The sequence below is a fragment of the Pholis gunnellus genome (assembly GCF_910591455.1).
Source record: "Pholis gunnellus genome assembly, chromosome: 8".
NCBI classification, from domain to species: Eukaryota; Metazoa; Chordata; class Actinopteri; order Perciformes; family Pholidae; genus Pholis; species Pholis gunnellus.
In genome coordinates this window covers 1,417,028-1,444,265 of record NC_136534.1, presented here as the reverse complement: position 1 = coordinate 1,444,265, position 27,238 = coordinate 1,417,028, and the positions used below count along the sequence as shown (strand labels likewise).

The following is a 27,238-nucleotide window of genomic DNA, read 5'->3' as shown; positions in this document are numbered from 1 at the left end:
GGCAAACAGACTGACAGTTGAAAGGCTTCAAACTTGTGCACCGCAGCACAACCTTTAAAGGTGTTAAGGTGTACAAAGAGCCCAGTCAGCCCTTCTTCAGTAATATCAGCTAAACCTGCAGATAAGTGGGCAGTGAACCGAGTAAACAGCGGTCACATGTACGGACCAGTTTTCAATTACCTTGCGGTTAACCCCGCCAAGAGGTCTCCGTCGCTGCACAGCACAGCAGCTCATCCCTCTGTTTCACTCTGCCTTCCTCACTCTGGTCTGAGTCCTTCAGCATACGACTGGTATCCATGTATTTTCACCATTTCTCAAAAAGATGAGCACTTGAGTGGGTCCATCACACGGCAGTCACAATCGTTTCCAGAAAAGCATCAATATATTTTTACACACCTGTAAAGTCTGTATCTATCGACAATAAGCCAATCACCAGTCAAAGGCACATTCATGAACTTTTTCCACTCTATTTCTTCCCAACACTCATTTATTAGAACTTTAACAACCTATCCTCATACAACGGTTCACATGATAGCTTATGAAAAAGTTACTCCTCATTTCTCGAGCTTTTCTCTACAGAAGTCTGGCAACACGTGTCAACTTCCGCTCTTTACATGCATCTTCTTTTCAAGATTAACTTCCATCTTCACAGAAAACAATTCAGTTAGAAAAAGATGGTGAAATATTAAGTTAGGTTCAGGAAAAGATGGTGGAATATTAAGTTAGGTTCAGGAAAAGATGGTGAAATATTAAGTTAGGTTCAGGAAAAGATGGTGAAATATTAAGTTAGGTTCAGGAAAAGATGGTGAAATATTAAGTTAGGTTCAGGAAAAGTTTATGTGGCAGTCACGTGACTAATAAACCAACGTTGACTTCTCGTTTCACAAAAGGCACAAACAGCAGTATCTGACCTGTGGGGGTTTTTAAGGTCTTTATTTGTCCTGGTTCATGATTACGTGGATAATATACAAATACATTTTTCTGGGATATCTATGAATTACAGTATTAAATAAAGCTCTGAACACTGTATGACAACAGTCTATCTTTAATTGTGTCTCCTACTAGTGTCTTACATTTAGTTCCCTGTTCAGGTTATTTCATTTTATCCTTTATACTTAAACTGGTTATAAACTACTCAATATACCTGCTAAATCCTTATTCATTAGATCATGAGGATGACCCATGATGGTTTACAGGTCTGGCGGATGTATGATGAACAGAAAGCTGCTGTGGAAAGCTGCCAATGTGATTGACATTCTATAGAAATATTTTTCTTGCTGTGTTATAAGTGGTAAAACACAACTCCTCTGATTATATCTGCCTCAAAAAGTGTGCACATGGATGTGTTTTTGCATAAACAGGATTGGAGTCTTAATCCGATAGAGACACACATCCCCTAAATAACACAACACATCTGAAGGCTTTCATGAACCGGGTACAGATGAGTCACATCACTCGATGCCAGGGACAGACATCGTGGACATTTATAGACATTTTCAGGGTCAAAATATAACTCACAGAGCATGATGCCTGGATGAGTCAGCGGTGGGCTGTGCATTCTGAAACATTCCCTTTGCATCTCTTCTTCTCCATTCCTTCTACAGACTTCAACATACCAGTAACTCGTCAGAGGGAGATATGGTACACCGAGGCTCATTCTCTCTATTTCCTCGTCAAAATTTACATAATCACTCTAATATCAAAATGTCCTGGCTGGTTCCTGCACAGACACCTGTCAGTCATCATCAGGGAAAATCATCTTCACAGACAGAGCACTGATTATGTCTTCCTGCAGCAGCATGGTGCCAAAGGGGGCGGGACTCATGTCGTCTACGATATGTCGTCTGGAAGAGCGCGTTGTTACTTTACTGGCGAACTAGGCACTCGCATTAGAAAGAAATACAACTTGGTAATACTAACTATACAGTTATCCGGTGAGAACTAGACATATACAGGGACAGTGTATAAGGAATGCTGCACCTCCAACCCTGAAACTTCTAAATAAAAGTACAACAAATATTTCAGAAACATTCAAAGTTATCACAAAATCAAAAAAAATAGATAAGAACATTAAACACTGTAATACAGGGGAGAAATGCAAAACTAGCTTTTATTAAATTACTATGAAAATAAAACAAGCAAAAACTATCTTATGCAAAAATTTGTATTGATTTCTCTCAGATTCTTCTGAGAATATAAATCTAGAAAGCCTCTTTTTATACTAAGGATATTGATATCTATATTTCAAAAGTTTGTTGTTGTGCTTGTTGTCTTGTGGACAGACCTGACAAACCATGAGGTAACCCTTTTTACAAATCAGCTTCATTGTGTAGTTATTCTGGAAACCTTTTTAGGCGTTTATTGCAATGAAATCACAGCAAAATCAGTTTATCTGGGATTCATGGCGCTGCAGTAATCCAGCCGACGTGTGGCTCGTTAGATTCAGTGACAACAGCTGCAGTCTCTGGATGATGTTATGAACCCAGACACAACAGGGTTTGGTTGTCAGACAAAGCAGCAATAGTGGTTGATTCGGCAGCGGTTGATATATGTACATGGACATAAGCCTGTTCCCTCACGAATAAACACAAATGATCCTGCATGAGTAATGAGAGGTGAAAATCTTTGGAAAAAAATGACAATATTTCCCTCAGAAATGTAGTGAAGTGGAAGTAGAAAGTAACAGCCAAAGTACAAGTATTTGACCTTTTTACTGAAGTATCGTACTTGGGAACAAAGTCATCATCAACATCAACATATTTCCACCTGGTTGCAGTATGAGGATATGTTATGATGACATGTTATGGGACTCGACACACACTTATATATCCAATGCCTATAATCCCCGGAACAAATACAACCAACTCTTTGAACTAGCGAGCTGCACATACCTGAGCGTACTGAATAACTCCATAGTCAAACTAATTGCTCACTCTCCCCTGCCTTGTTAAACTCCCTTTTCCTCTCTCTCACACACACACACACACACACACACACACACACACACACACACACACACACACAGGGTCTCTCCCTTGACTGTGACTCCCTCGTCTCTCCTCTCCCTTTGTGTCTCATTTTCCAGACTTCAGTCGGGTGTTTAACAGAGAGCTCTGGGGACGTTTTGTGGATAATGTGGAAGAGTAAATGCAATAGGGAGATGATGATGAGAAGTGCAGGGCTGTCTGTGAGCCTCTTTCTTTCTGTCTGCTTGTTGAGCTTGAAATGCTGTTTGTCACACTGAGGGTGAATAAAAAGTGCAACTTGGCACAAAAATACTGGAACTGAGAGACGAAGCATTTTCAGCACGTGGGTCCTATTGGAGATAGGTATTTAACCTCAATACATCTTTTCAATGTCTGATACTCCTGTTGTTAATCACTGTCTTACTTCTGTTTGGCTCTAGGTTTGGATCAATAGTTGCAATAATTTGGAAAAATATTGTTTTGGTAGAAACCGGGGTATTTGTTAGGCCTGTATAAAAAAAAAGTCAAACAATGCCCAGCCCTGAGTCCTAATAGTCTGCAGTCCATCAGACATACCCCATGAAACAATTCCCTACCATTGTGACAACAAAGACAGACAAGTGAATGTTTATACACGGCATCCTCTAAATGATGTACGTTTTAGACGCACTTATAGCAAGTACATGACAACAGTGTATAGGTCTTTACAGAAAAATATATACTGTAGTAATGGTCTAAATGGCTAAAAAATAAAATAAAATAACTAAAAAGATGTTTACCATATATTCAAACTATGTCAAGAGATGACAGAGGGAGCAGAAGGGAGTAACATACGTATACCCACATTCAGGAGCAGAGAGGGAGCCGGACTAACCTGTCTGATGGTCCGGGCCACCAGGCTCTCCAGTACTGGTCCTCGGTCTTCATGGAGGAGGTGAACTTCATCCAAGATTAGGAGACGCACAATCTGGGAGAGAGCCACATCTCCAACACTCTTCCTGGTCACGACATCCCACTTCTCTGGAGTCGTCACCAACATCTGGAAACACATGGAAACATGAGGAACAGGGTCCTGGTTTTCTAACAGCAGTTAAGGATTAAATAAAAGAACAGAGAATTCACAACAGAAAAAAAGACAGCAATGAAAAGAGGAACATGTGATCATATCATGTTAATGTTTTCTGTTACATTGATTTAGTGTCTCTTTAGTGTTATTGCCTTATTTATCACTGTTTGCCAGCAGTACTTTTGTCATTTGTCACAACCACATCAGCAGGTGTGTACTACTCCCAAACTATATACGTATATAGTTATAAATATATATCTATAACTATATATATATGTAACTATATACAAATATAGCTTTACATATATCTACTGTATATATTGTGGCAGGTTTCTGTTGGCTCTGTGCTCTGCATCCACATTAAATGACCCCCAATAGTGAGTGGAGTTCATAGCTCAATATGAATGTGACCTTTCTCAGAGGTTGAGCTGAAAGTCAGCAACCTCATAGTTATTGTTCCATTTAATTTGGCATATTTTTGTAAATAATAAAATGACAGATTCTGACATTTTATCACATCAGCTCAAAAAACAATAATGTAATGTAATGAAGACGGGCATTTAGGCCTTTCCCATCATGTACCGTCCACGGGACAAAGGAAGTGTGTCTGCAGCATGTCCATGGTTTTACACCATCAGTAATCTCACAGCAGATACTCTGCCTGTTACAGCCTGTTATCAGACAAGTTACATCACTTTGTTGTTATTATACAAGTAAAACCTCATGAATTTGTCATCTGGATTACTTTCCAAATCTCCTTCAACTACCTGAGCACAAGGCTTTCACTAATGTATCACTCGATAAACTCCCATCTTTCAGCTTTTCAAACTGAAACACAGCTTGAAAGATGAGAGCATATATTAGGCAGGGAGGATCCAAATAAAAGGAAACGCATCAAAGCACCTTGATGGTCACACAGTCTTCATTTGTCATATTACTTGGTTTCTGAATGTTAACATGGTGGGTCTTATACAATATGAGCCTCTCAGAGAGGAGAGAAGAGAAAGGAAAGAAGACCCATGCAAGAAAGTTGGCATTCTGCAAAGACTTGTGGAAGGTCATTCTGCTGAGACCATGATGGATAATGAATTATTACCATCATCCCTTCAGTAATTATTTTTAGTTTCTGGCTATTTCTTAACAGTCATGAACTGAAACCAATGTGAGCCATCTGTGTGCAGTTAAGCTGCAGAGGCGATAGTAACACAAAGAGGGAATTTTGTTTTAATAAGAGTTGACTTCTTAAAACTTGATATGTCTTAAGCAGACAGCTGAAGACTCATATCTACTTCAACTGAACTTAAGAATGCATTTTATCATAGGCTGAGGAATGTGGATTCAGCCTTGCATCTCTTTGTGACAAGTATGTACAAGGGGGACAAATACAAAGACAAATAACACTTTCAATGTACTTGTGAGAATGCCGTTATTGGTTTAAGGCTCGGAAAAGGTCACCTTATCCTTTCAGGGTTCCAACTCTTTTCCAGGACATTTTCAGTGATCACACCACACACTAATAATTAATTAATTAAAAGAAGTGCAGTCTGTGGCTATAACTTATCTAGGAGATCATCTCTTACAAATGATGAACTGAATGAAACTGATAATGCAAACACACCTGCAGATGTAAAGCACTTCACTTTATTGTGACGCTACAGCTACAATGGTTTTGGTCCATTTAACAATGCAGTATAGTGTTTGAAGAGACAATGCTACATAGCTAAGAAAAAAAAGTACCGTTAGCCAGTATATTTAGCTGGTGATTTTGGCTCCCACTCATTGTTTTGACCCAGGCTTCCTATTCATTACTATCCAACTCTCTCTAAAACACCCAACACACATCTGACTATTGCTCCTAGCCAGAGGTGAATCACAAACCCTAAACCTTTGCAGGCTAAACAAGCTAGCACATCAACTTCAGCAACTGAACCAAACATGCTCACGAACCTAACTTTATTCAACGGTTTAAAACAAGTTGGGAGAAAGCAACAGGCTTGTGTTTCATAACATAGCTTATTGAAAATAATCAGGTCCATAAACTACCATTTGAAGGTTGATATGATGCTGAACATAACTGGCAGTGTTATCTTTCTTCAGGAGCATGGATGGATGGATGGATAGATGACGGATGGATGGATGGATGGATGGATGATAGATGGATGGATGGATAAATGGATGGATGATAGATAGATAGATAGATGGATGGATGATATATGGATGGATGATAGATGGATAGATGATGGATAGATGGATGATAGATGGAGAGATGGATAATAGATGGATAGATAGATGTATAGATGGATAGATGGATGGATAGATGGATGGATGATAGATGGATAGATGGATGGATGGATAGATAGATGGATAGATGGATGATAGATGATAGATAGATGAATAGATGGATAGATGGATGATAGATGGATCTAATGTATTTCCAATGTTTTGGCATTCCTCTCAGACTAATTATATTCAACAGTATCAACACATCTCATCTGTTTAATATGTCAACAGAAACCATATCCACACTCTGCTTAGTGTCCATAATTCCAGTGAAATTTTATTCTGTCTTTTTAAGAAAAACACTACAATGCATAATTAATGGTTTGTGAACAGTTTGGCAACCTGTCTGTGTGTGTGCACATTCCAATTAAACCCTTTCTGTAAAAGCAGTTCATTAAATCCTCCCTAGTTTGCATTTAAATCAATCTATCCAGCCATTAGAGGCTGGCGTACTCACAGAAAAGGAAGCGTCCGCTCCTAATTGGAGCTACTGGTTAATCTAAATGGAGGCTCTGGCAAATGGAGCACAGGCCAAAGTGCCTTCTTAATTGCCTCACAAATACGCACAAGGAGGTGCAGAGAAAGCATGCCATTGTTTGGCTGAATGGTGTTATTTAGCCCATTTATCCGTCGATCGCAGCAGGACTGAAATCAATCAACTAAATCCACTGATTCTTAGCATTTCATTTAAGATGGTGATGTTTCTTAAAGGTGACAATTTAATCAGAGAATGGATTCATAAACCTGTGCAGAAAAACAGCATAATGGCCTGTAAGAACTGCTCTTTTCAGTAATTAATCACTAAATTGACAATGGAAACCTGGATACTTTAAGTTAAATAAAGAGGAAGAACAACGTTTTTATGAAATCAAGATCGTGGCTATTTTTTAAAAGCATGCAAAAGAAATGTTGGATTAATTTCCAACTTTTGAGCTGGTTCACTTCAGTAAGCAATAAAAACTCCCTCTAGAGATGAGAAAATTGCGTGAGATAGAGATAGAGTTATGTATTACTGCAGCTGTAAAGGGATGTGTTAAAAATCCTATTATATATATTATAGCAATATTTGACTTTGCTGTTTATTCTGTCTCAGTCTCAATGTGGTCAAATGTGTTGTACATGCTGTGTATGTAATGCCAATGCTTTGATTGCTTTTACTGTGGCTTTAAGTTGTCCTCATGTCTGGAGCATTGGACTACCGTGTTTCACTGTGTGGGACAATAATCACAATCTGAACCGGAATGTCCCCATGAAAGAGTGTATTCTGCAGTTCAAAATGGAAACAAACCATGGAGGTCAAATTGTCCTTGAACCTGTCAACAGTGAAATTCATCACCCAGCGGCGTGACGTGGTGGAGTTAAGAAAGGTTGTTCATGCAACTTTACACAAACTCTGACAAGCCAAAGCGATAACGTTCTCATTGATTCCCTCTCCTACCAAGTCAAACTACATGGAGGGAAAGCTGAAGTCAAAGTGTTCCCGAAACTTTAAAGAGCTACCAGGACTTTACTTATAGTAAATGTAGATGAGTGGAAACACATGGCTCTAGATAGAAGAAACAACGTCATCGTGCATCACTACAGTGGTAACAGGAGAAAACTACTGCCAAGTCAGAGGCGAGTATGTTAATGAAGTGCTCAACACGCCTACAAGCTTCTGGCTCATGAGGGAAAAGAGAGAGCACGCGGATGTGAGGAAAGAGGGTAACGCTCAGTCCAAATGAGGCCTTCCTGGACTCGGTCATGGATATACCGTGACAGTGTGATGTCAGTGAGAGCACTGGACTTTACTGGTCCAGCTGTTAGGACCATGAATCTCATTTAAATTAAGTACTTAGATTCAATGCACTCTGATTGGACTTTGGAAGGAGATACATGGACATACTTCCTGCTTTATTCTTTTAATTTGTGTGCACAATATTTGGTTTGAGAGCAAAAGTTAAGTAATTTAAGAGCATCAATTAGTAACTTGAGAGCACAATTCCTTTTTCTTTCCTTATCACGCCTGCTGGACTCTGCATATTTAAATGGTGGCTTCTAAAACATAAAGGGAACAGTGAACATTACCATGGATGGCAAAAGCTCCCTTTTTATGTTCATTTAATGAGTGGAGTGGGAGTGATGAGCTTGGCATTGAGAGGTCGCGCTCTCTTTCAGCATGTGCATCTTTACAGTAAGTGCACTGGCTCAATACAGCCTGACATTCAGGTGGCTGTTTTTGAGCTGCCTTTCATCGGGTTTGCCTTTAAACTTTGTTTCGTTCTTTTGTACTCTTCTTTTTAAACCCAGTGTTACAAGGACAACATTGGCTGAAACACCTCAGCAGCTATTTCAAATTCTCTGCATGTGAACTCCACTTTACAAAGAAGCACGACGTGCTCAATGCGCTCGCTCTACCTTTACAGGAAAGCATCTGGCTGTGAGGCAGCTCCTTCTTGGATGTCATTAACTGATATTTCCTCTCTGGACAGTGAAGGAAGAGGGCCTGGAAGTCCCAGGATGCCACCCACCCGCAAACTGGCATCCACATGGCACCATCCCTCTAAACCCTTTCTGTTTCCATGCCAACTATCGCAGCCATGAAGAGAGGAGGATGTGGGAGGAAGAGGTAGGCGGGAGGAAGATGGAGTGGGGACGTTAGAGAAAGACATTTCCTAGATTGCGATATGTGAACAACTAATGGCTTGTCAAGGCAAAACTGTAATGAAAACCTTCTCAATGCAGCCCTGTGTGTCCTCTTGAGAATACAGCTAACAATTACCTAAATATGAGACAACATGTAAATCAGTGGCGGGCCGTGCATTTCATACCTGGGCCTTCACTGCTGTCCTGCAGCTGAACACACGTATCCAAATTAAACCATTCGGTACGAGGCTTACGAACCGAACGATACTTTTGAATAATACTAGTGCATTTGGAGAAAATTGTGGGAAATATAATGTTTTCTGCGCTCATGTAGGAGACAACAGGCTGTGACTTCTGAACCCGGAACAAAAAAAACAAAAACAGCTGAGGCACCGCACGTGTTCTGGGAGGCTATGCTAAACTAGCTTAATGGGAAAACAACAGGAGAAACACGCATTCTGCTACACACTCAAGGGCCATTCAGATATTAGATGTAAGAAAACAAATGCAGTTGAATTACCAAATGCTGATCACTTAAGACAAACTCCATCCTCCTTTCTTTGTTGACAAAGACTTTAATCCCACGGTTAAATCTCAACTCACAAATCCGTTTCTCCTCCATCAGCCATTGAGTGTTAAAAAAACAAAGCTAGGTAAAAAAATAATAATCTACACCAAGCAAAATGCTAAAAATTTCATAATTTCTTCCATATCTTTCAATTTGAACTCTTACTACTCCAACTAAGCTTTGCCAGCTTCCTTAAATTTCATTTCACGATAGTCACATGCTCACCCACTGACCAATCATAGCACACGCTGCACCTGAAAACTGAGCTGCACGTAATGCTGACGTACTTGTAGGCCAGCTAGAAGGCTCTGGCACGTCAAAGAATACGCCCAACATGTTAAACTAAAGATCTGATTGGTTGAAGAATATGACAATCAATAATATCGTCCCCATTCACTTAAACTGCAAAGGGATTCACTTTGTGAGTCTGCAGGCCTGGAGCCTCTCTTCTTACCTAGAGACACAGAGGTGAAATCTGATTGGATAAAAGCTCTACTTCAAACAAGCTGCACTGGAAGCAGAGCAACTGAGGAAGACAGTAGCTGTGCAATGAGAAAATAAGATAATGGGAAAAATATTTTTATAAATTATGATATGCTAGTGTATTTAAGAAAAACTATTAAATTATAAAATAGCTATAACTTTGTGATTCTGTTTAGGCCAGCAGAGAAGGCTTTGCAGGCCCTGACGGCCCACCACTGATGTAAATACAACAAGACAACTGCTCTTTTCTTCGGTTCAGTGGTTGGTGTTTGGCATTATGAGAAGATGGGGAAAATAAAAGAATTCAGTTTGGGTACAGGAATATGAAGTCAATAGACTGGTAGAGAGGTACAGTAGGCCCACAGGGACCTGTTTAAATTAAGTGATGCACATTAACCCATGTATTAGGATTCTTAGCTCTATTGCTGAACAGCTGAGTTTCAACTCAAACATAACCTTTAAACATGATGCATCCTTCCAATAGGAAGAATTAACACATTTTCATAATTTGTAAGAGCTTGCCTGTATTTAAAAAAAAAGGATACAACTAGAAGTTCTTGTGCCGTTTTCTGCTACCCTGGTTCCAGGTCTCTGAATCCCCCCACACATCTCTGATGTCTTTACTCAAAGGGGTTTAGTGATATGTTTCCTACAACCGAGCAAATCAGAGCTCTGTAGGTGGGATTAAGAACATTACCTTCCTGCGCCACAGCCAGAAAAGTCACAGAGAAATGAATAAGCATGGATGAGATCAACACAGCTGATCAGGTTGTTGTAAATCGTCTTACAGAAATAACTCACACAATTGTATTCATATAGCGCCAAATCATAACAGAAGTTATCTCTGGTAATTTCATATAGAGCCGGTCTGGGCCGTACTCTTTATGATATTTACAGAGACCCAACCAGCAATTGCCACCATGAGCACTGGGCGACAGCAGCAAGGAGAAACTCCCTATTAGCAGGCAGAAACCTAGAGTAGAACCAGGCTGTGGATGGGCAGCCGTCTGCCTCACACAACGCCTAAATCAACATTTTTCTCCAATCAATGACAAATGTTAAATGACTTACATTTACATAACATTCACTAATATCTCTAAGGATCTCCAGGCCTGTTAAACTCTAGCCCTATTTTTAGGCCTCTGCTCGAAAATTGCATACCCATACTAAAACGAGTGTATCTTTGCAACCACAAGGTCTATTTGAATAATTTTGATGTTATAATAAAGGGAACACTTGTGAGAATGTGGTCAGATGTGTAAATATCAGTGTATATGTTACCGGTTAATACTAAATGAAAATGGCACACAGCTCAAATTCAAAAGTTTCAGGTTCGCCTGAAAAAAAAGCAATTTTATTGTTTTCTTTTCTTTGAAATAATGCAGGAATTTGCCTAAAAATACTCCACAATCACATCACAACATGTCAGTAGTCTCTACAAAAAAAATTTACTTTGATAAAGTGAAGCACAACAAAGTTATAGAGGTTCTAGTACAGAGAGGTCAGGCAGGGTTGGCCCAATTTGACATTGTGGAACATTGTTCCATTCTAATTTTATATACTATATAACTATATATTTCACTTGTTTTATCACTAATAGTGTTAAATCTTTCCTATGTTAGCAGCACTAAACAACATCGCGGGTAGAGGTGGGCGATATGGTAACACCCTCATATATTGTTTTCAGGCCGGATCACGGCCCACAAGACTATTTTGAAAATGACTGAACGGTACAACCAAACTGATAGCAAAGCCCTTCTACATTACAACAAATGACTTTCTCATATTTAAAACTTTAAAGTTTCTTTAAATAATTATCAGTTACTTTTCAAGGTTCACATGAAGCACTCTCCACAGGCATAAATGAGAGCCAGCACACAGAACGTATTTAAAAAGGAAATTGTTACGATTAAAGCCGGTTGGCCCGGTACTCCTGTTATTTCCCTCTTCCATAACAGTCAAGAACACCAGGACAAATGGCAGGAGCCGAGGTTTCATTCAAACTAAATTATGATGTGATGGCGTACCAAAAATAATCAGAGGACACACGACCAAATTGCTTCCAAAGTTACCAAATCACCGGTTGGCCACAAGCAATGAAGAATTTCAAAGGCAATTTTTTAAGTGACAGTATATTGTGTACATTCATATGCAACTGCTCTTGTGGCATTTGAATTCATTCAATTTAACATAATAATTCCATTGGTACACAAAAAGTACATTTTATATAAAATGCTATTAAAACGTACTGAGAAAGTGTGATGTAACTCCTTATAGATACAGATCTCCTGTTTGTGAACTAAATATGGTTTGACCAATACCAATCATTAGACACACTCCTTGCCTTTCTGATTGGTCTAAAACAACGCTCTCATGTACTAAACTCAATCATGAGCGCGTGTGTGAATACCCCATTGGTAGCTGTTTGTCACTGTGTATATGTGACTGGTTGGAAGAAGTGTTGTGTAACGCCCCCGATGAAGGCCACAGGACGACATGTCAGCCCAACAACAGATAAGCTCTTAATGCCGCGACTCGTGATGCTTCAGGACTTCCTTCTCTTCCTCATATACTTTAAAAGAGGGGGACGTGAGGCCAGAACCCCCCCCACTACCGGACACATCAAAAGGGCATGATGAAAGAGCAGTGAGGACCTTGAGGAGGCAGAAGACAACCAAGGTTACAGTGTGTGGCATCACTACGGCCTGTAAGTGAGGACAGCCCCTTTCACTCAACCACTTTGTGTAAATGTACTGACACGAACAGGCAAAATGGACGGATGAGAGACAGAAAGTGGAACGGTTTAAGTGAACGAGAGTAGAGGAGTGCTGCAGTTAATCTGACTAATCATTCTCTTTGTGAAATCTCTTCACATGACCTGATAGAAATGCAACTTTAATACACCTTCAGATTAGCTGGAATTGGCCTCATTTCATAGAAATGAACCCCCCCCCCCCCAACACACACACACACACACACACACACACACACACACACACACAGACACAGCAAACCCCAACCTTTCCTTTTCTCTATTTACAAGTCCCACAAGGCTTAAAAACTTTGGCTCTAAGCTGTGCAATCTCTCAAATCCAACTCTTTTGGATTTAACAGATATGCATGTTTCAGCAACCTTCTCAGTCTGACAGTTCAGTCTTCCAGGCAGGATGTACGTCTGAGCTGGAGGAGCCAGGTTCTCTCTCCCAATATGTGCTCAACCTGCAGCTTTCTGTGGCCTCACTGTAATTAATCCACCCTCCTCTTCCAACTGTGAAGGGAACTCCGGCATGCGGGGGTTAGGGAAAGTTGCTAGGTTGTTATTAGTGTCTTTTTTTGTGTGTGGGGGAATAAGAATAATAGCTGGTCCACCTTAAGTAGGCCTGAGCAGAAGGTGTTGCTGCTTCAGGGCTAACCCCTTCACTCTCATCAGCAGGTAGCAACAAGACATGTGAGCTTGACTTGAGTCTTGATGAGTTGTGGCATTTGTTCCCTGACAAACAGCCTAAACAGTAGACACACTGCTCTGCTAAACTAAAAGCTATCACGACATACATTATTCCATGAAGGAGATTGATACTTGTATAACACATTTCAGATTTAAAAAATCCAGATACAAAAGATGTACTTCATCTGCTGCTCAGTATGTCATTACCTGACCAACCCATTTTATACTTCACACAAATAAAAGCACTCAACCACTGAATAAAATTATTTCATTTGATCTCCTGAACAAAAAGGTCACATTGTTAAAGAGTGGTTGGACATTCCTAAAACTGTATTGTTTATCATAATGGAATAGTTTTAATAGATAATAGTTTAAATGTGTTTTATAGGTTGATTTCTCATTTAAAGACAGTAATGTATCCCTCACTATTTACGCAGTGTGCTTTAAGAGCTGATTGATAAAATGGTTAGGCTGGTGTTATTGTCAAAACATCCTTAGCCCACTGATTCCCACTGACTAATCAATCAGGACCACAGAAACGGCTCATTAATATTAAAATGTTGTCTTTTTAAATGCACAGCACTTTCCCCAAAACAGCTGGTTGCTGTAGTTTTAGCAATAATTACTCAGGAGGAAATAGTGCATATGTTGGTGACTATTTTCAGCCGCGGATTAATCCACATGTGGTGCTCTCGTGAGTCTTTGCGGCAGCAGGACGGTGTATGTGGGGTTAAGTCAAAATAAACTACATCTTGTGTGTTCATGTCACCCAGTGCAATGGTGAGGCTCATTGATGTGTTCTTAACAATGCAGCTCTATGGCTCAGAGGGAGATATATGGAGGCTTTGATACACACACAATACTTGATAGTAGATACAGTCACTGTACATACAAACACTGCTCTATGCTGATTACAAAGAAAGTGGAGGGATAACAACTCTTTTTTTACATTTTGCAATACTCTCACATGCAGATAAATTGTCAAGGAGAACAGATTTCAAAAGACTAGTAGAGGAGAGGATAAAACAGAAGAGAAAGGATCTGCATTTAATGGGGCGTATTTCAGCCGATACGATCCTTCAAAATATGCTTTGATCTTTAAGATCGGACATCTTGAACTTCATTTACAGCTGCACTTTATCTACTCTTCACAAAGCCCTGAATATAAAATCAAATTATGGTCAATAGCTCTCTCAGAGTCCTAGAATAAAAAATCTATTCCAACAGGATGATCATGACCTCCCATTTACTGTGGAACAACTATGGTCTGTGTTGCAAATGCACGCGGTAACCAATGCTGTCGTCTTTGTGTGTTTTTCTCTTTTTCAGGTGAAGAGAAATCAAAAGGCTAATTTCGATTGATTTTGGATTTTGACACCCCTAAAAAACTAAATAACTAAATGAGAGTGTGAACTGCAGCGGTGCTGTGACGCGTGCAGACATTTCAATGGGTTGATGGTAAAAGAAAATGCAAAAGCACATGTTGTTCCTCTTTCTCATTCTGATACTAACAGTACTACAGACTCTCTCACACTACTTGATTCTGTCTTTACTACACTGTAACCATGGGAACTACTACTAAGTGTAGACTAAAGTGCTGCTTTGAATATGGAACCTTGACTGATAAATACATAAATCTGTAATTCTACAGAATGTAGGACAAGACAAGGTTGAAATCTAAAACAAGGCTGGACTGTGTTTGGTCAATGTGCAAAAGTGTGGCCAAACTGTGACAGGGAGAGTCAGCAGTAATGGGATTACTCATCCAATTTCAGTTACATGCCAACACACAGTGGAAAGGCATTGGTTTGCGTTACTTTGAACTTGACTTGGGTCTTGAAGAGCTGCAGCATGTATTCATGGACAAGCTGAAAGCTACAGTGTACATGTAGTAACACAAGGAGCTACTGCTGCTGTATTCTCTGCACTCCACACTGTTGCCCTCATTCATTTAGAAAGAGGTGGCTTTGCCTCAGTCCAGCCAAGAAGTGCAGGTGCATGTCAAGTCTGTCACTACATGGTCCGCGTTTACAATTCCGCCGCTCTCTGCATCGCGCACGGCGGTGTTCCGCCCCGATCCGCGCGCACGATGCAACAGTCACTCTCCTGCGAATAGCACCCCCCCCCCCCCCCCCGCCAAGCATCTAAGGTCCGGGAACTAGTCATTAATAAATAATCGTGATCTCAATATTGATCAAAATGATCGCGATTATGATTTTGGCCCTAATCGTGCAGCCCTACTGCTGAATATTATGAATAAGTTCACAGAGCTCAGCTCATGTGCTGACTAAATGACTGAGGGTTAACACAGGGAATCCTTACTTATGCTCCACACCAATGACAAGTGAATAATTGATCTATTCTGCAACTAACGAGTTCATATGTAGCAGAGCTTGACTCATAAATCACATGCAACTTATAAAGGATATCTCAGAGTCTGCATATATGTCTGCTAATAAGTAACAAGACATTGCTGTTTGGACATGCCAAAGACATGTTTGAGGTCAAACAGTGTTCCCGTTACATCATTTGTCACAAAAGACCCACAAGTTTATTTTTTCATTGTAAAAGGTTCCACACACACACATTATATATGTTGGTCACAATTCTTTAACAGCCAAATCTTAGGGATCCTTATAAAAAATGTATGAATTAATTAATTAATTAATATCTAAGCAATTAAACTACCATATATCCATGATATTATGTAATGCGACATTAACATGGCCTTAGTTAGGGCCCAAGCACTGACAAGGACCCTATTGAAACTGTAAGGATTATTCTTCTGCCATTGAATTGGCTTTTTGGGGGCTTTATCGCTCAAAAACTCACCAAAGATGGCATGCATATCAGGACTGGTGAAAAATGTGATATTTTAGGGGTCTCGCATTTGGGTTTGAAAAGAATGGCGAGTTCATTTTAAGTTTGAAAGGCCACGCCCCTCTCCCCCCATGACCAATTGATGTGAAATTCAACACCGTCTGCTCTATAAAAATGACCAGGTGACCATTAAGCTCCGCCTACTTATATTTTCCGTGATTTTTTATTTTGTGAAAAATATTTTTGCAAACTCCTCCTGAACGCTGGGTCCGATTGTTACCAAATTTTCTGTGCATCATTATTGGATCATCATGGATTATCAAAAGCTTGTTGATTGTTGATTGGTGCACATTGTGTAAGTGCATCAATGAACTTCATAGGGGGCGTGCCTTTGTACATCAATACACATAACTTGCAAACCATTTGGCCTAGCATCACGAAATTTGCAGCATATGTCCACATGGAATCCATAACATACCATCAAATTTTCATTCCTATCAACCACTAGGGGGCGCGACAGTAAATCGCCTATTTTCTGCTTTTTCAGTTTTTCAAATGTTTCACAAAGTCATTGCGCCACCTACTGGCAAAAGGAAATGACAAGTTTTATACTTTCATGTACTGCTCCTAGCCAGTTGACCAGATCAGTCTCAAATTTGGTATAGGAAGCCTCAGACATTGATGATAATTTCCAGCGTCACACACTCGAAAAAAAATTTGGGGGCGTGTTGTCCGATGCTCACAGACATTTGCAGCCGCGTCCCGCCAGTACCCTTGACGTGCACAGAGGTGCGAGGGCCTGTTCATCGCTGCTCGCAGCTTTAATTATATCTGTTTGTGATGCAAGTGATATTTGTTATGTTTGAAAAAATCATGTGAGCACACAAACTTGTTGTCTGCACACATGAAAACACGTGCCTGTTCCGTATATGTGAGGTGTAAGGTTTTGTTTTCTGTGTACATACAGATCTATTGCTGCAGTAATGAAAAAATACAGGAAAACAATGAGAGCTGATTTTATATGTAATCGTCTGAACATTTTTAACACAAGGACACTATTAAATCATAGAAGCACTGAATATTGTACTGCATTGTTTATGTCAAATCAAACTTTTCATCCACATCTTTTCCTTATGGTCGAAAAAAACCCGTTAATTCTTCCTCTTTCTTTTAAGCTGGTAAGAAGCTCCATTGAGTTGTTTCTCTTCCCAGAACAACATGATGTTTGTGTTTACAAATGCTGCTCAAGTTGTTGTCTAGAATGTGTGAAGGACGGTTCAGGTATTTTATGAAATTTCTAAATTAATTTCTACAGTTTAAAGGAATACTGAGGACACAATAATAATATGCCGAAAAATATATGAAGAGAACGAAATAGAAAACTAAATAGATGACTCACTGTATTACATCATCTGGTACAATAATACAATAGCACAACACTGAGATTGTCTCATGATCAACGGCAAATACACAAATAAAGAAGTCATTGAAGAAATGTTTGACAGCTAACCTCTAAACCATGTGACCCTGATTCATCACTAACTAGAGAGCAACACCACAGACAGAAGGAAGCAAATGTGAGAAACAGTGTGTGCTTGTTACTTACTACTAAATCACGGTGGAGATGTGTTCCCTCTTTTATCATTTCTTTATCTGAGCTTTGAATTATTTAGGAATTGATTTAAGAAGAGTTGAATTTCACCTCATACACAGTACACAGGGAAGATATCTGTAAAAACCAAAGGATTGTTTGTCAGAATGAGCTAATGTGTAATGTTAAAAACACTATCAAATATCTCGGCATATATAATGGAGGCTTGAGGGAAAGTTAGTCAGTATGAGTTAATACAGAGGTTTTATTTGACTCCTTCTGAGCTCCACATGATGGGCTTGTTGAACAATTTATGTTGGAAATGTCCGACAGAGAAAGGAACATACGTACATGCGATTTGGGAGGGTCAACTTATCTACCCATTTTGGGAAAACATACTAGAATACATAGGGAAGTGGTTAGGTTCGACTGTGCCAATTGGGGGACCTTCTCCAGGGACACTACCGTTCGGACACTAAAATCATTCAGATCCGGCCAATTTGACCAGACCCCAAACACAGGGTGTTGAGTTTCCTGCTGGGTTCTCTTCCGGATCCAAGAGAGTGGGAATCTGACTCGCTGTCCAGCAGGACCTTGCGTCTCCTTTGGTCAAGAAACAGGGATCCAGCTCCCTAAAATCCGTATCATCAATCATAATTTTGCATATTCAAAAGGAGGGATATCGGTCTCAGAGGACATTATAACTGACCCCCTCATCACCCAAAAGGCTGGATTTTCAAAATAAAAGCCCAGAGACTTTAACAAGACCTCCTGTTGTATGCCGGATTTTGAAAAGATAAGTCACTGAAGTAAAAGGCACTTAATAATTCTTCTTCTGTACTTTTTTGGGTCTACTATTAGTTCTGCATACAGCTGCAGAAAACCATTCAAATGTCAAAACATTATCCTTGTATTGTAAGCCTGCTTTTCTACCTTTTTCTACTTGTGCAGTTCAATGCATTTGAACATTCAGTATTGTCAGGCAATTCACTCCGCTTTGATAGTATTACAGTTTGGCTTCCAGCTTTTCTAGTTTCTCAAGTTCACCTCATAATGTCTTTATGTAATGAAGTTCAGCCTCCAGTTCTACCACTTTTTCATTCCAGCTTCCAGGTTTTTCAGAAGTGCAGCGCAGTCTTTGGGCCTTAAGATTTCTGCATTTTTAGCAATGCACTTCAATTTTATTTAAGCTGCCAGCATTTTCTTGTATTTTTGTCAGGGAATGCATTTGATTGTAACTACATATCAATCTATATTATATGTACTATCTTCATTTACATTGTTAATATAATCTTCACATTGGTTCTCTTGCAGCATTATAAAAACAAACTTAGTCAATTACAAGCTGTGCTGTTGCCTCTGTGTTTATCTATCTGATATGTGATCTAAAACTGGCTCATCCAAATCCTTTTTTTTCACTTTTGAAGTGCTCCAGAAAATCCTCATGCAGTCTGAACAGTACAAGATGTCCTCCAACTGTACGGCAGACTGCAAACTTCTGTTTTACCACACTACCGCACGGCTCATTGTCCAAATCCTTTTTGCTGGACTAGGTCCTTACTGCAGCGTTGTTGGAAAAAGAACCGAGACCTATCTGTGTGAATGATGTGCTTGAGCTTTGCTCTTGTGTGTTGGTGTGGTTAATTCTCTTTCCAGGTTTATTTGGTGACACCTGGGAGATACTTGATGTCCTCAGGGATTTAAGTTCTCAATCTAACTATACGTTTGTCATCCTGGCTATCCTGAGTGTAATTGTATTGCAAAGTGTAACAATTGCACATTGTATGATTTGTGATATTGGGCTAAATGAATCAAGGAACAACAGAGTGTTTATAGCAGCCGCTTTTATCATTTCTTCTCTATTTGAAAGCAAACTGTAAATCCACAGCTCCACAGTTGATAACTATTAAAAAAGACTTATGATTGAATTACACTTGTGACAAGTAATTGGCAGAATTGTGACTGATGCATTTTGGAGAATACTTGATGGAATCTCTCCAATAAATGTCACAATCAAATCCACTTGGGGGTGCTAGAGAACATGTGTGTGCAGCAGAGGCAACCCTTGGTTTGAACTACGTTGAAGAGACATGATAGAACTCAGAGTGTGTGTTATTGTGTGTGTGTGTGTGTGTGTGTGTGTGTGTGTGTGTGTGTGTGTGTGTGTGTGTGTGTGTGTGTGTGTGTGTGTGTGTGTGTGTGTGTGTGTACCTGTGTTCGTAGGATCTCTCCTTTGGTTAGCTGCATGTCTCCAGTGAGTTCTTTAACAGTGATGCCCAGTGGCTCCAATCGCTTACTGAAGTAATTAGTCATCTCAGCTGCCAAGGCCTTCATAGGAGCCACATATATGATCTACAGGGAGAAGGACACAGATACATACTGTAGGACAGAGAACAGATAGGGTAGAGTGGGGGGGGCATAGGAGAGCAGGACTGGAAGGACACCATGGTGATAAATGAGCAAACAGAGGCGGGTTCATTTGTTCCTTGGCAACCAGCACAAACCACAATTTATTGAGAAAAATGATGGGTAAAATTTATAGTGATGTATGAAAAGTGGCTATGGTCACTAGCTTGAACTGTGTGCAGCGCTGTGTGTGTGTGTGTGTGTGTGTGTGTGTGTGTGTGTGTGTGTGTGTAAGCCTTCATGAAAGAACAAAGCCTTTTGGATGTCTGAATTATTTATCGAAGTGTGTGTTAGGATTTGACACAATGGCTTTATGAAGGCGTACTAATATTTTTAGACTAACCTGCCAATAGCTGACTTTTTGTGCATATATTGAAGATTATATTTACCAATTCTTGCTGTATTTAATTTGACCCCCTTTCATCAATTATTTTAATTATGGATCATGGATCAGATCACAGATCACAGATCACGGATCAGATCTCAGATCACGGATAAGATCACATCACAGATCACGGATCAGATCACAGATCACGGATCAGATCACAAATCACGGATCAGATATCAGATCACGGATCAGATCACAGATCAGATCATAGATCACAGATCACGGATCACGGATCACAGATCAGATCACAGATCACGGATCACGGATCACAGATCACGGATCAGATCACAGATCACGGATCACAGATCACGGATCACAGACCATGGATCAGATCACAGATCACAGATCGCGGATCACAGATCACGGATCAGATCACGGATCACAGATCACGGATCACAGATCACGGATCACAGATCACGGATCAGATCAGATCACGGATCACGGATCACAGATCACGGATCAGATCACAGATCACGGATCACGGATCACAGATCACGGATCAGATCACAGATCACGGATCACGGATCACATCACAGATCACGAATCACAGATCACGGATCACAGATCACGGATCAGATCAGATCACGGATCACAGATCACGGATCAGATCACAGATCACGAATCACAGATCACGGCTCAGATCACAGATCAGATCACAGATCACGGATCAGATCACAGATCACAGATCACGGATCAGATCACGGATCAGATCACAGATCACGGATCAGATCACGGATCAGATCACAGATCACGGATCTAATGATGATTTAAACACTGATTAGTTGTTCTCAATGTAACATGATCAAAGATCAGAGACTAGAAAGCATTAATGATGTCCTGATCACATATTTTACTGAATATTGGAGGATAACGATCATCAGTAAAACTTTATTTACACTGTGATGGTTAACGTTAAACTGTGTCATAGATTGTGTTCACGTGAGGGGGATCTGTTACACCACTAGTTGGAAGTGAAAAATGAAAAAAAAAAACTTTTCACTCACTTATTTTTATTTTGAATACATTGCTGTATTTTTCAATGTTCAAGAGCACAACATGAACTTTCAGGGTCACATTTTTTTTTCAAATGATCAAAACTATTGACCTGAATTTGGCTCCATACTCCTGCACAATGTCCTTCAAATAGACACAAAACTTCAGGTCTCTTTCATAAGTCGGTGCTGACCGGCATTTTGTCATGTCATTTATTCAAACTAGGGATGAGTACCGAGAAGCAGTCTTAAATTGGTACAGGATCCTGATTGGCCAGAACTGCAATACCGATAAACTCCTTCAGCAGTCGTCATTTGACCTTCATTCATTTGTTGAGCATTTGCTGTTAACTAACTTGTTTCCTACTGATCATGATTCATCCTATAGCGTCGCATGACTACGTCAACACATGAGCCTCCATCTGGAGGAGAAGGCTGGTCGATTTCCAATGGTTTACATCGAACACAGTAAATACCTCATCAGTTAATAGCCATGATCTCTTTGAAAAAAGAAAAGAAAGAGAAATGAAGGGCACATTAAGGATTGGTATGCCTCGATAGAGTCATTGAGTATCGATAGGTATTGATGGAAATAAGCAGCACCTAAAGCCATAAAATACTAACGAAACCCATCACTAGCACAATATTTTTGACCACCCCTGTAACTGTAACAAACAGTAACATGTAATTGTGTAGGTATGTAGGCTATCTGGTCTCTTCCTGGGCCGGTTAAAGTCTCGATGATGCTGCTCTCTGACTCTGTACATCAGATGTCTCAGAAGTACCTCACATGTAGGAACACCAGAGATGGGTAAAACGAGCAGTGTTGTATGGTGTCCCTAGATTGTGTGTGTGTCTGTGTCAGTGTCAGACCTTGAATTCATCCTTCTTGATGACGCCCCCGGGCTGCAGGTGCTGGTGGATCTCGTGAAGGACCGTCAGCATGGCGATGTTGGTCTTGCCGGCGCCAGTTGGAGCGCAGATGAGAAGGTTCTCGTTGGTGTTGTAGGCCGTCTCAAAGACCAGGGACTGGATCCTGTTCAGACGCTTCATCCCCTTGAACACCAGCTGGGCGATCTGAGCAAACAAAGGATGAAGAAGAGTTAACGCATCATTGCAATATATTCATCATACAAAACCTTGTAATGGATATCATGTAGTAATCAAGGTTATTTTTATGCAATATCTCTTGGCTGTATTTGTGATATACGTTTACAGGGCACACCTAAATAAAAGTAGAACAAAGTAATAAAGAAAAATAAATAAATACATATACGCCTCCAAGAGAAGACTAGAAAAATTGCACACTGCCCCAAAATAATGCTAAGATAGGGAGCGAAACGCCAAAATACAAAGCTTATTTAGAAACACCCCCGCGGCAGACAGGGGGCGTGGCTTCTGGCGTCGCAGAGCCAGGGAGGAGGGGCTAACTTTGAATGATGTGTTCACATACCACAATAGAGAAAATAAAACATGTAATTGATTATCAAAATTGCTGTGATCTAGGGCTGCACGATTACAGAAAAATTATCAATATTAATATCGTGATTATTTATCAATTTCCGACAGCACTGCATTCACCTTCATGTTGTGCTTGATTCCTGCTAATGTAGAAATTGAATTATCAGCCCCTCTTTGAACTACGGGGTAATGTCACCAGTAGTGAGGTGCACACTGGCGACCAAAACACACTGCAGTCTTCTACCAGGTGTGCTGACATGAAACACAGGCAGGCGATCACTTACAGATCGTGTCACCATGTATGAAGTGACTGCACACAAAGAGGAGCAGCAGGAGGCATGAAGGAAGGAAATGTGTGGAGGGATCAGCTGTCAGTCAGGCTGCTTGCTGTCTGCCTTCACTATGGCAACAGAGTGTGGCTGATGGCCCTCAATCTCACACTGCCTCTGATAAGTAGAGAAATGGCCACTGTGAAGGACAGTGGCCCACACACACACACATCGTACACAAACAGGAGAGTGAAAACATCCAGCTACTGCACAGATGAATCATGGGTAAGGTTCAAAACAACTCATTCTCTTCTCGGCATGGACATTAGCTGGGACTCGTTCCTTCAGGTTTCCACGTTTCAGGTTTATTTGTATTTAAACAGATAGAGCATAAAACAGAAGTAGTGTCTTGTTCCCTGTTCAATGGACAGTGTTCTCTGCAGCTCACAGCTCCTCTGGTGTTGAGCTCCGATAGCTTTTCACTCAGAGAAATCACAGAAACATTGTTCTGAAAGGCAAACAAGCTGTTAGTGTCCCTCCAATAACCACGTTTTTAAAAGGGATTGTTTGCAGTGAAAGTGGATCCTAAAATCTTCAGATGTATTATTGTATTTGTGATTTCTATCATCCTTATTTTCTCTCTTCCAAAGCATACTGCACACATACAAGATTGTGGATCCCAAAAATGTGATCTACTGTTTGTGTTTGCATAAGCAAACTGTGAAGTGATTCAAAAATACTTCAGGTTCAATAGTAAACCAACATAAGGAGCTGTTATATTTCTGAGATGTTGGCGAAATAAACTTTGAATCAATATGTGCTTCCATCAAGTCATTTAATGAGAAGATATGGATGTGACTTTTTCTCTTTAAAGATTTGTCATTTCCTATCGATGCATACCCTTTGCTGTTCAATCTGACTCAACCGGAGGACATTGATGAACACCACACGTTCACTCTGTTGGTTCTCTGCTGTAGTGGAGGTCTGTGACAGTGTGTGGCAGAGCGACACAACTGCTTTGTCGACAGAGCAAAAACACAAGCAGGAAACAGAAAGCGTTGGAAGTGCATCTTCTGTCGTGATAGTTTGGTTCCTTTAATCCTGAATGAGTGCGCTCTGGAAAACTAGCAGGACGGTAGAATCTCATACACTAGAGGTCACTGTAGTTCCAGGTGTGTTCTTTACCTCCATATCTATTTTTGATGTTTTCTCCATCAGTGTACCCTTTCCCTTTCTGCGCTTCCTCTGCGTTCCACCTCTCTCCCAGTAAAGCTAGTTGCAGATGCCTTTAGCTTAGACAGCAGTATTATTTATTCAAGGATTCATTAGTATGTCATCACTTTCCCCTTCCCCTCGTTTCGCTCCAACACTCATAGAAAGAAATAATTAAAGAGTGCATGTCAGCCGAGGATATGCGGGGTGCTGTTCAGAGGCTGGCCCCACAGCCCAGTAGGGGAAAGAGGTTATTAATGCATCAAAGAGCAACTTTATTAGAGTCCACTTAAGCTGGAAGGAGTGCAGGGCGGCTGTGGTTGCAGCTAGGTGCTGTGTGGGCTGGAGGGCTTCTGATGAGCAGCTTGGAACACCCACTAATAACTAGTAATTCAACTGATTTCCTACAGAAAGAAGAGTGAAACTCACAATGTGTGCATCGTCAACAAGAAGTTGGCTACATGTGCATGTGATGGGCATCTGATATCCCTGCTTAGACAACAGCTCCACTGGCAAATGCAAATGGTCAAGAAGTTGATTACAGCCACACAAAGCGTTCCAGTTCTGTCCAAATATCATCCGAACAGATGCAAATTCAAACAGCTCATGTTTTTTTTAAATGATTACACCATTGCTTATGCCACTGGTAAATTTGTGTTGCCTTGCAACCATTAGGTTGCATTTTGTCACCACTTTTGGAGACCTTGTAACTGTGTCAGTTCTATGTCTCGACCTTGACAAAGGTTGATCACTAAGGAGGACAGAAAGTTTGTGTACACATTTGTGTTAGCTGAGAGCAACAATAGTAATGGGACCTGTACAGGGATTGATCTGCTGTCCAAGAACCAAGTGAAGCCAGTAGTGGAAGTGTGTTAAAGCTGCATTCTCTCTAATGACCACCAGGGGGCGACTCCTCTGGTTGTATAGAAGTCTATGAGAAAATGACTCTACTTCTCTCTTGATTTATTACCTCAGTAAACATTGTAAACATGAGTTTATGGTCTCAATCTCTAGTTTCAAGTCTTCTTCAATACAGCATGATGTTCATTTAGTAAATTATGGTCCATTTAGAGTCAAACAGACCATAAAGCAGGGGATGCTTTAGGGCAGGGCTACACAGTGATTGACAGGTCGCTACCACGGCGTTGCCCGGTCTGGGTATCGTCTGCGTTTTCTTCTTACAACTTTAAGCTTTTCACAGAAAATATCTTACTCATCATTTGGTTGTACTTAGCTCCTCCAGCCTCGTGTCAATGTTGCAAAGAACCAAGATGGCAATGGGCAAATGTTCTGAACTCAAGGCTTCAAAACCATAGGCTACAAACGAATGGGTGACTTCATGGTGACTTCGTCCACTTCTTATATACAGTCTGTGATTCAGAAGAGAAATGTCAGCAGTCTCAGAATGACCCTTTACATAGAAATGAGTCATGCAGATAGTTACATGGGTCCTGCTTCTCATCAAATCCTGTTGATTTAAGACTCGCTGCTAAACTTGGACTGGCCTTCCTAAAATTTCATGTAAGCTCCTAGCAGAAAAAGTTAGTCCAGAGTCCTGATTTCTATTTATGCGTGATTAATGCCATGTCATTATTAATAGATGGCTCATTTACTTAACGGATGTATTTGGAGCAGAAATCAGCTGCTTGCAGTGGGAACACAGTCAAGCTCCACGTCCACTCTACCACGAACCCTACTGCTTCCCTTCCTGAACAAGTTAAGGTACAGTATGGATGTCACTGAAGCACTCTCTCTTCATAATGACTGCAGGGCTTCTTCTACTCTGTCTGAACACGGATGTGATTCCAGTCTCCTCCATTCTACCCAATTATTTCCCCCAAGGCCAACTCCACTGAGCTCCTACTTATAAATATTCATTTTTGAATTATGGACCACTGAGCTCCAGCGTATTTTGCGAGGCTTCTGCACACTCATTCCTGTGACCAGAGAGGCACAACAATCACTTGAGCGGCTGGCCCTCATTTTGATTTATCGACTTTGTCTGTTTGTAACGAAAAGCCAGTGTCCCCACACTCCTTAAACATGCTAATTCATGTAAATGTATGCCTGCCCCAGTATTCACCTTGGGGTAAAGCATACATGTTGTAAATAGAAAGTTGCCATCATTTAATGATCTTTGGAAATCTTCAGTGCTTTTTTATTCTCTTCTTAAAACCTCTCCGGCTTCATTCTTATGGTAATGTATGCACACATATCCTCCAATTGGAGATCCAGCTGTGCCTGCCAAAACTTGTCTCGAGGGTGTGATGTCAGTGTTGTGGGGAGGTAGTTCCTGTACTGCAATGGGCACGATGCTATACTGTGTATGGACCTATATGTTAACTGTTACCACATGGCTCAAGGCTGGCAACAAAAAGGGAGGCCAAACAGAGATTTTAACCCGAAAATATTTATTCAGCTGCAGAACTGCCGTATAACGAACAAAACATGAGGCTGGTGCAGCAGGCCCTGCTGTGAGAGAGAGACCTATACTCCCAGAAGGGCTGTCTTTTATGCCTCCCTGGAGGCTCCAATCAGCTAAGCTGGTTGGTGCAGGTGATTGTCCCAGCTCCTCTCACCAGGAAACCATCAGCGAGCCGGCCCACAGCCTGGCAAGTGGGCAAGTGGGTCGTCACATAACATAGAGGTCTAACCCTGCTTAGCTA

The 27,238-nt window shown here is 40.6% G+C and overlaps 1 protein-coding gene across 1 annotated transcript in view; it reads right to left on the bottom strand.

The window, feature by feature from the left end:
• The window catches only part of ascc3 (activating signal cointegrator 1 complex subunit 3), a 193,894-nt gene that overhangs the window by 116,452 nt on the left and 50,204 nt on the right, over positions 1 to 27,238 (bottom strand). The window contains exons 9-11 of the mRNA XM_079165322.1: positions 22,504 to 22,707; positions 20,056 to 20,196; positions 3,841 to 4,005 (exon numbers count right to left, since the gene is read on the bottom strand). Coding sequence (XP_079021448.1) covers positions 3,841 to 4,005; positions 20,056 to 20,196; positions 22,504 to 22,707 — 510 coding nt within the window. The remainder of the gene's footprint in view (positions 1 to 3,840; positions 4,006 to 20,055; positions 20,197 to 22,503; positions 22,708 to 27,238) is intronic.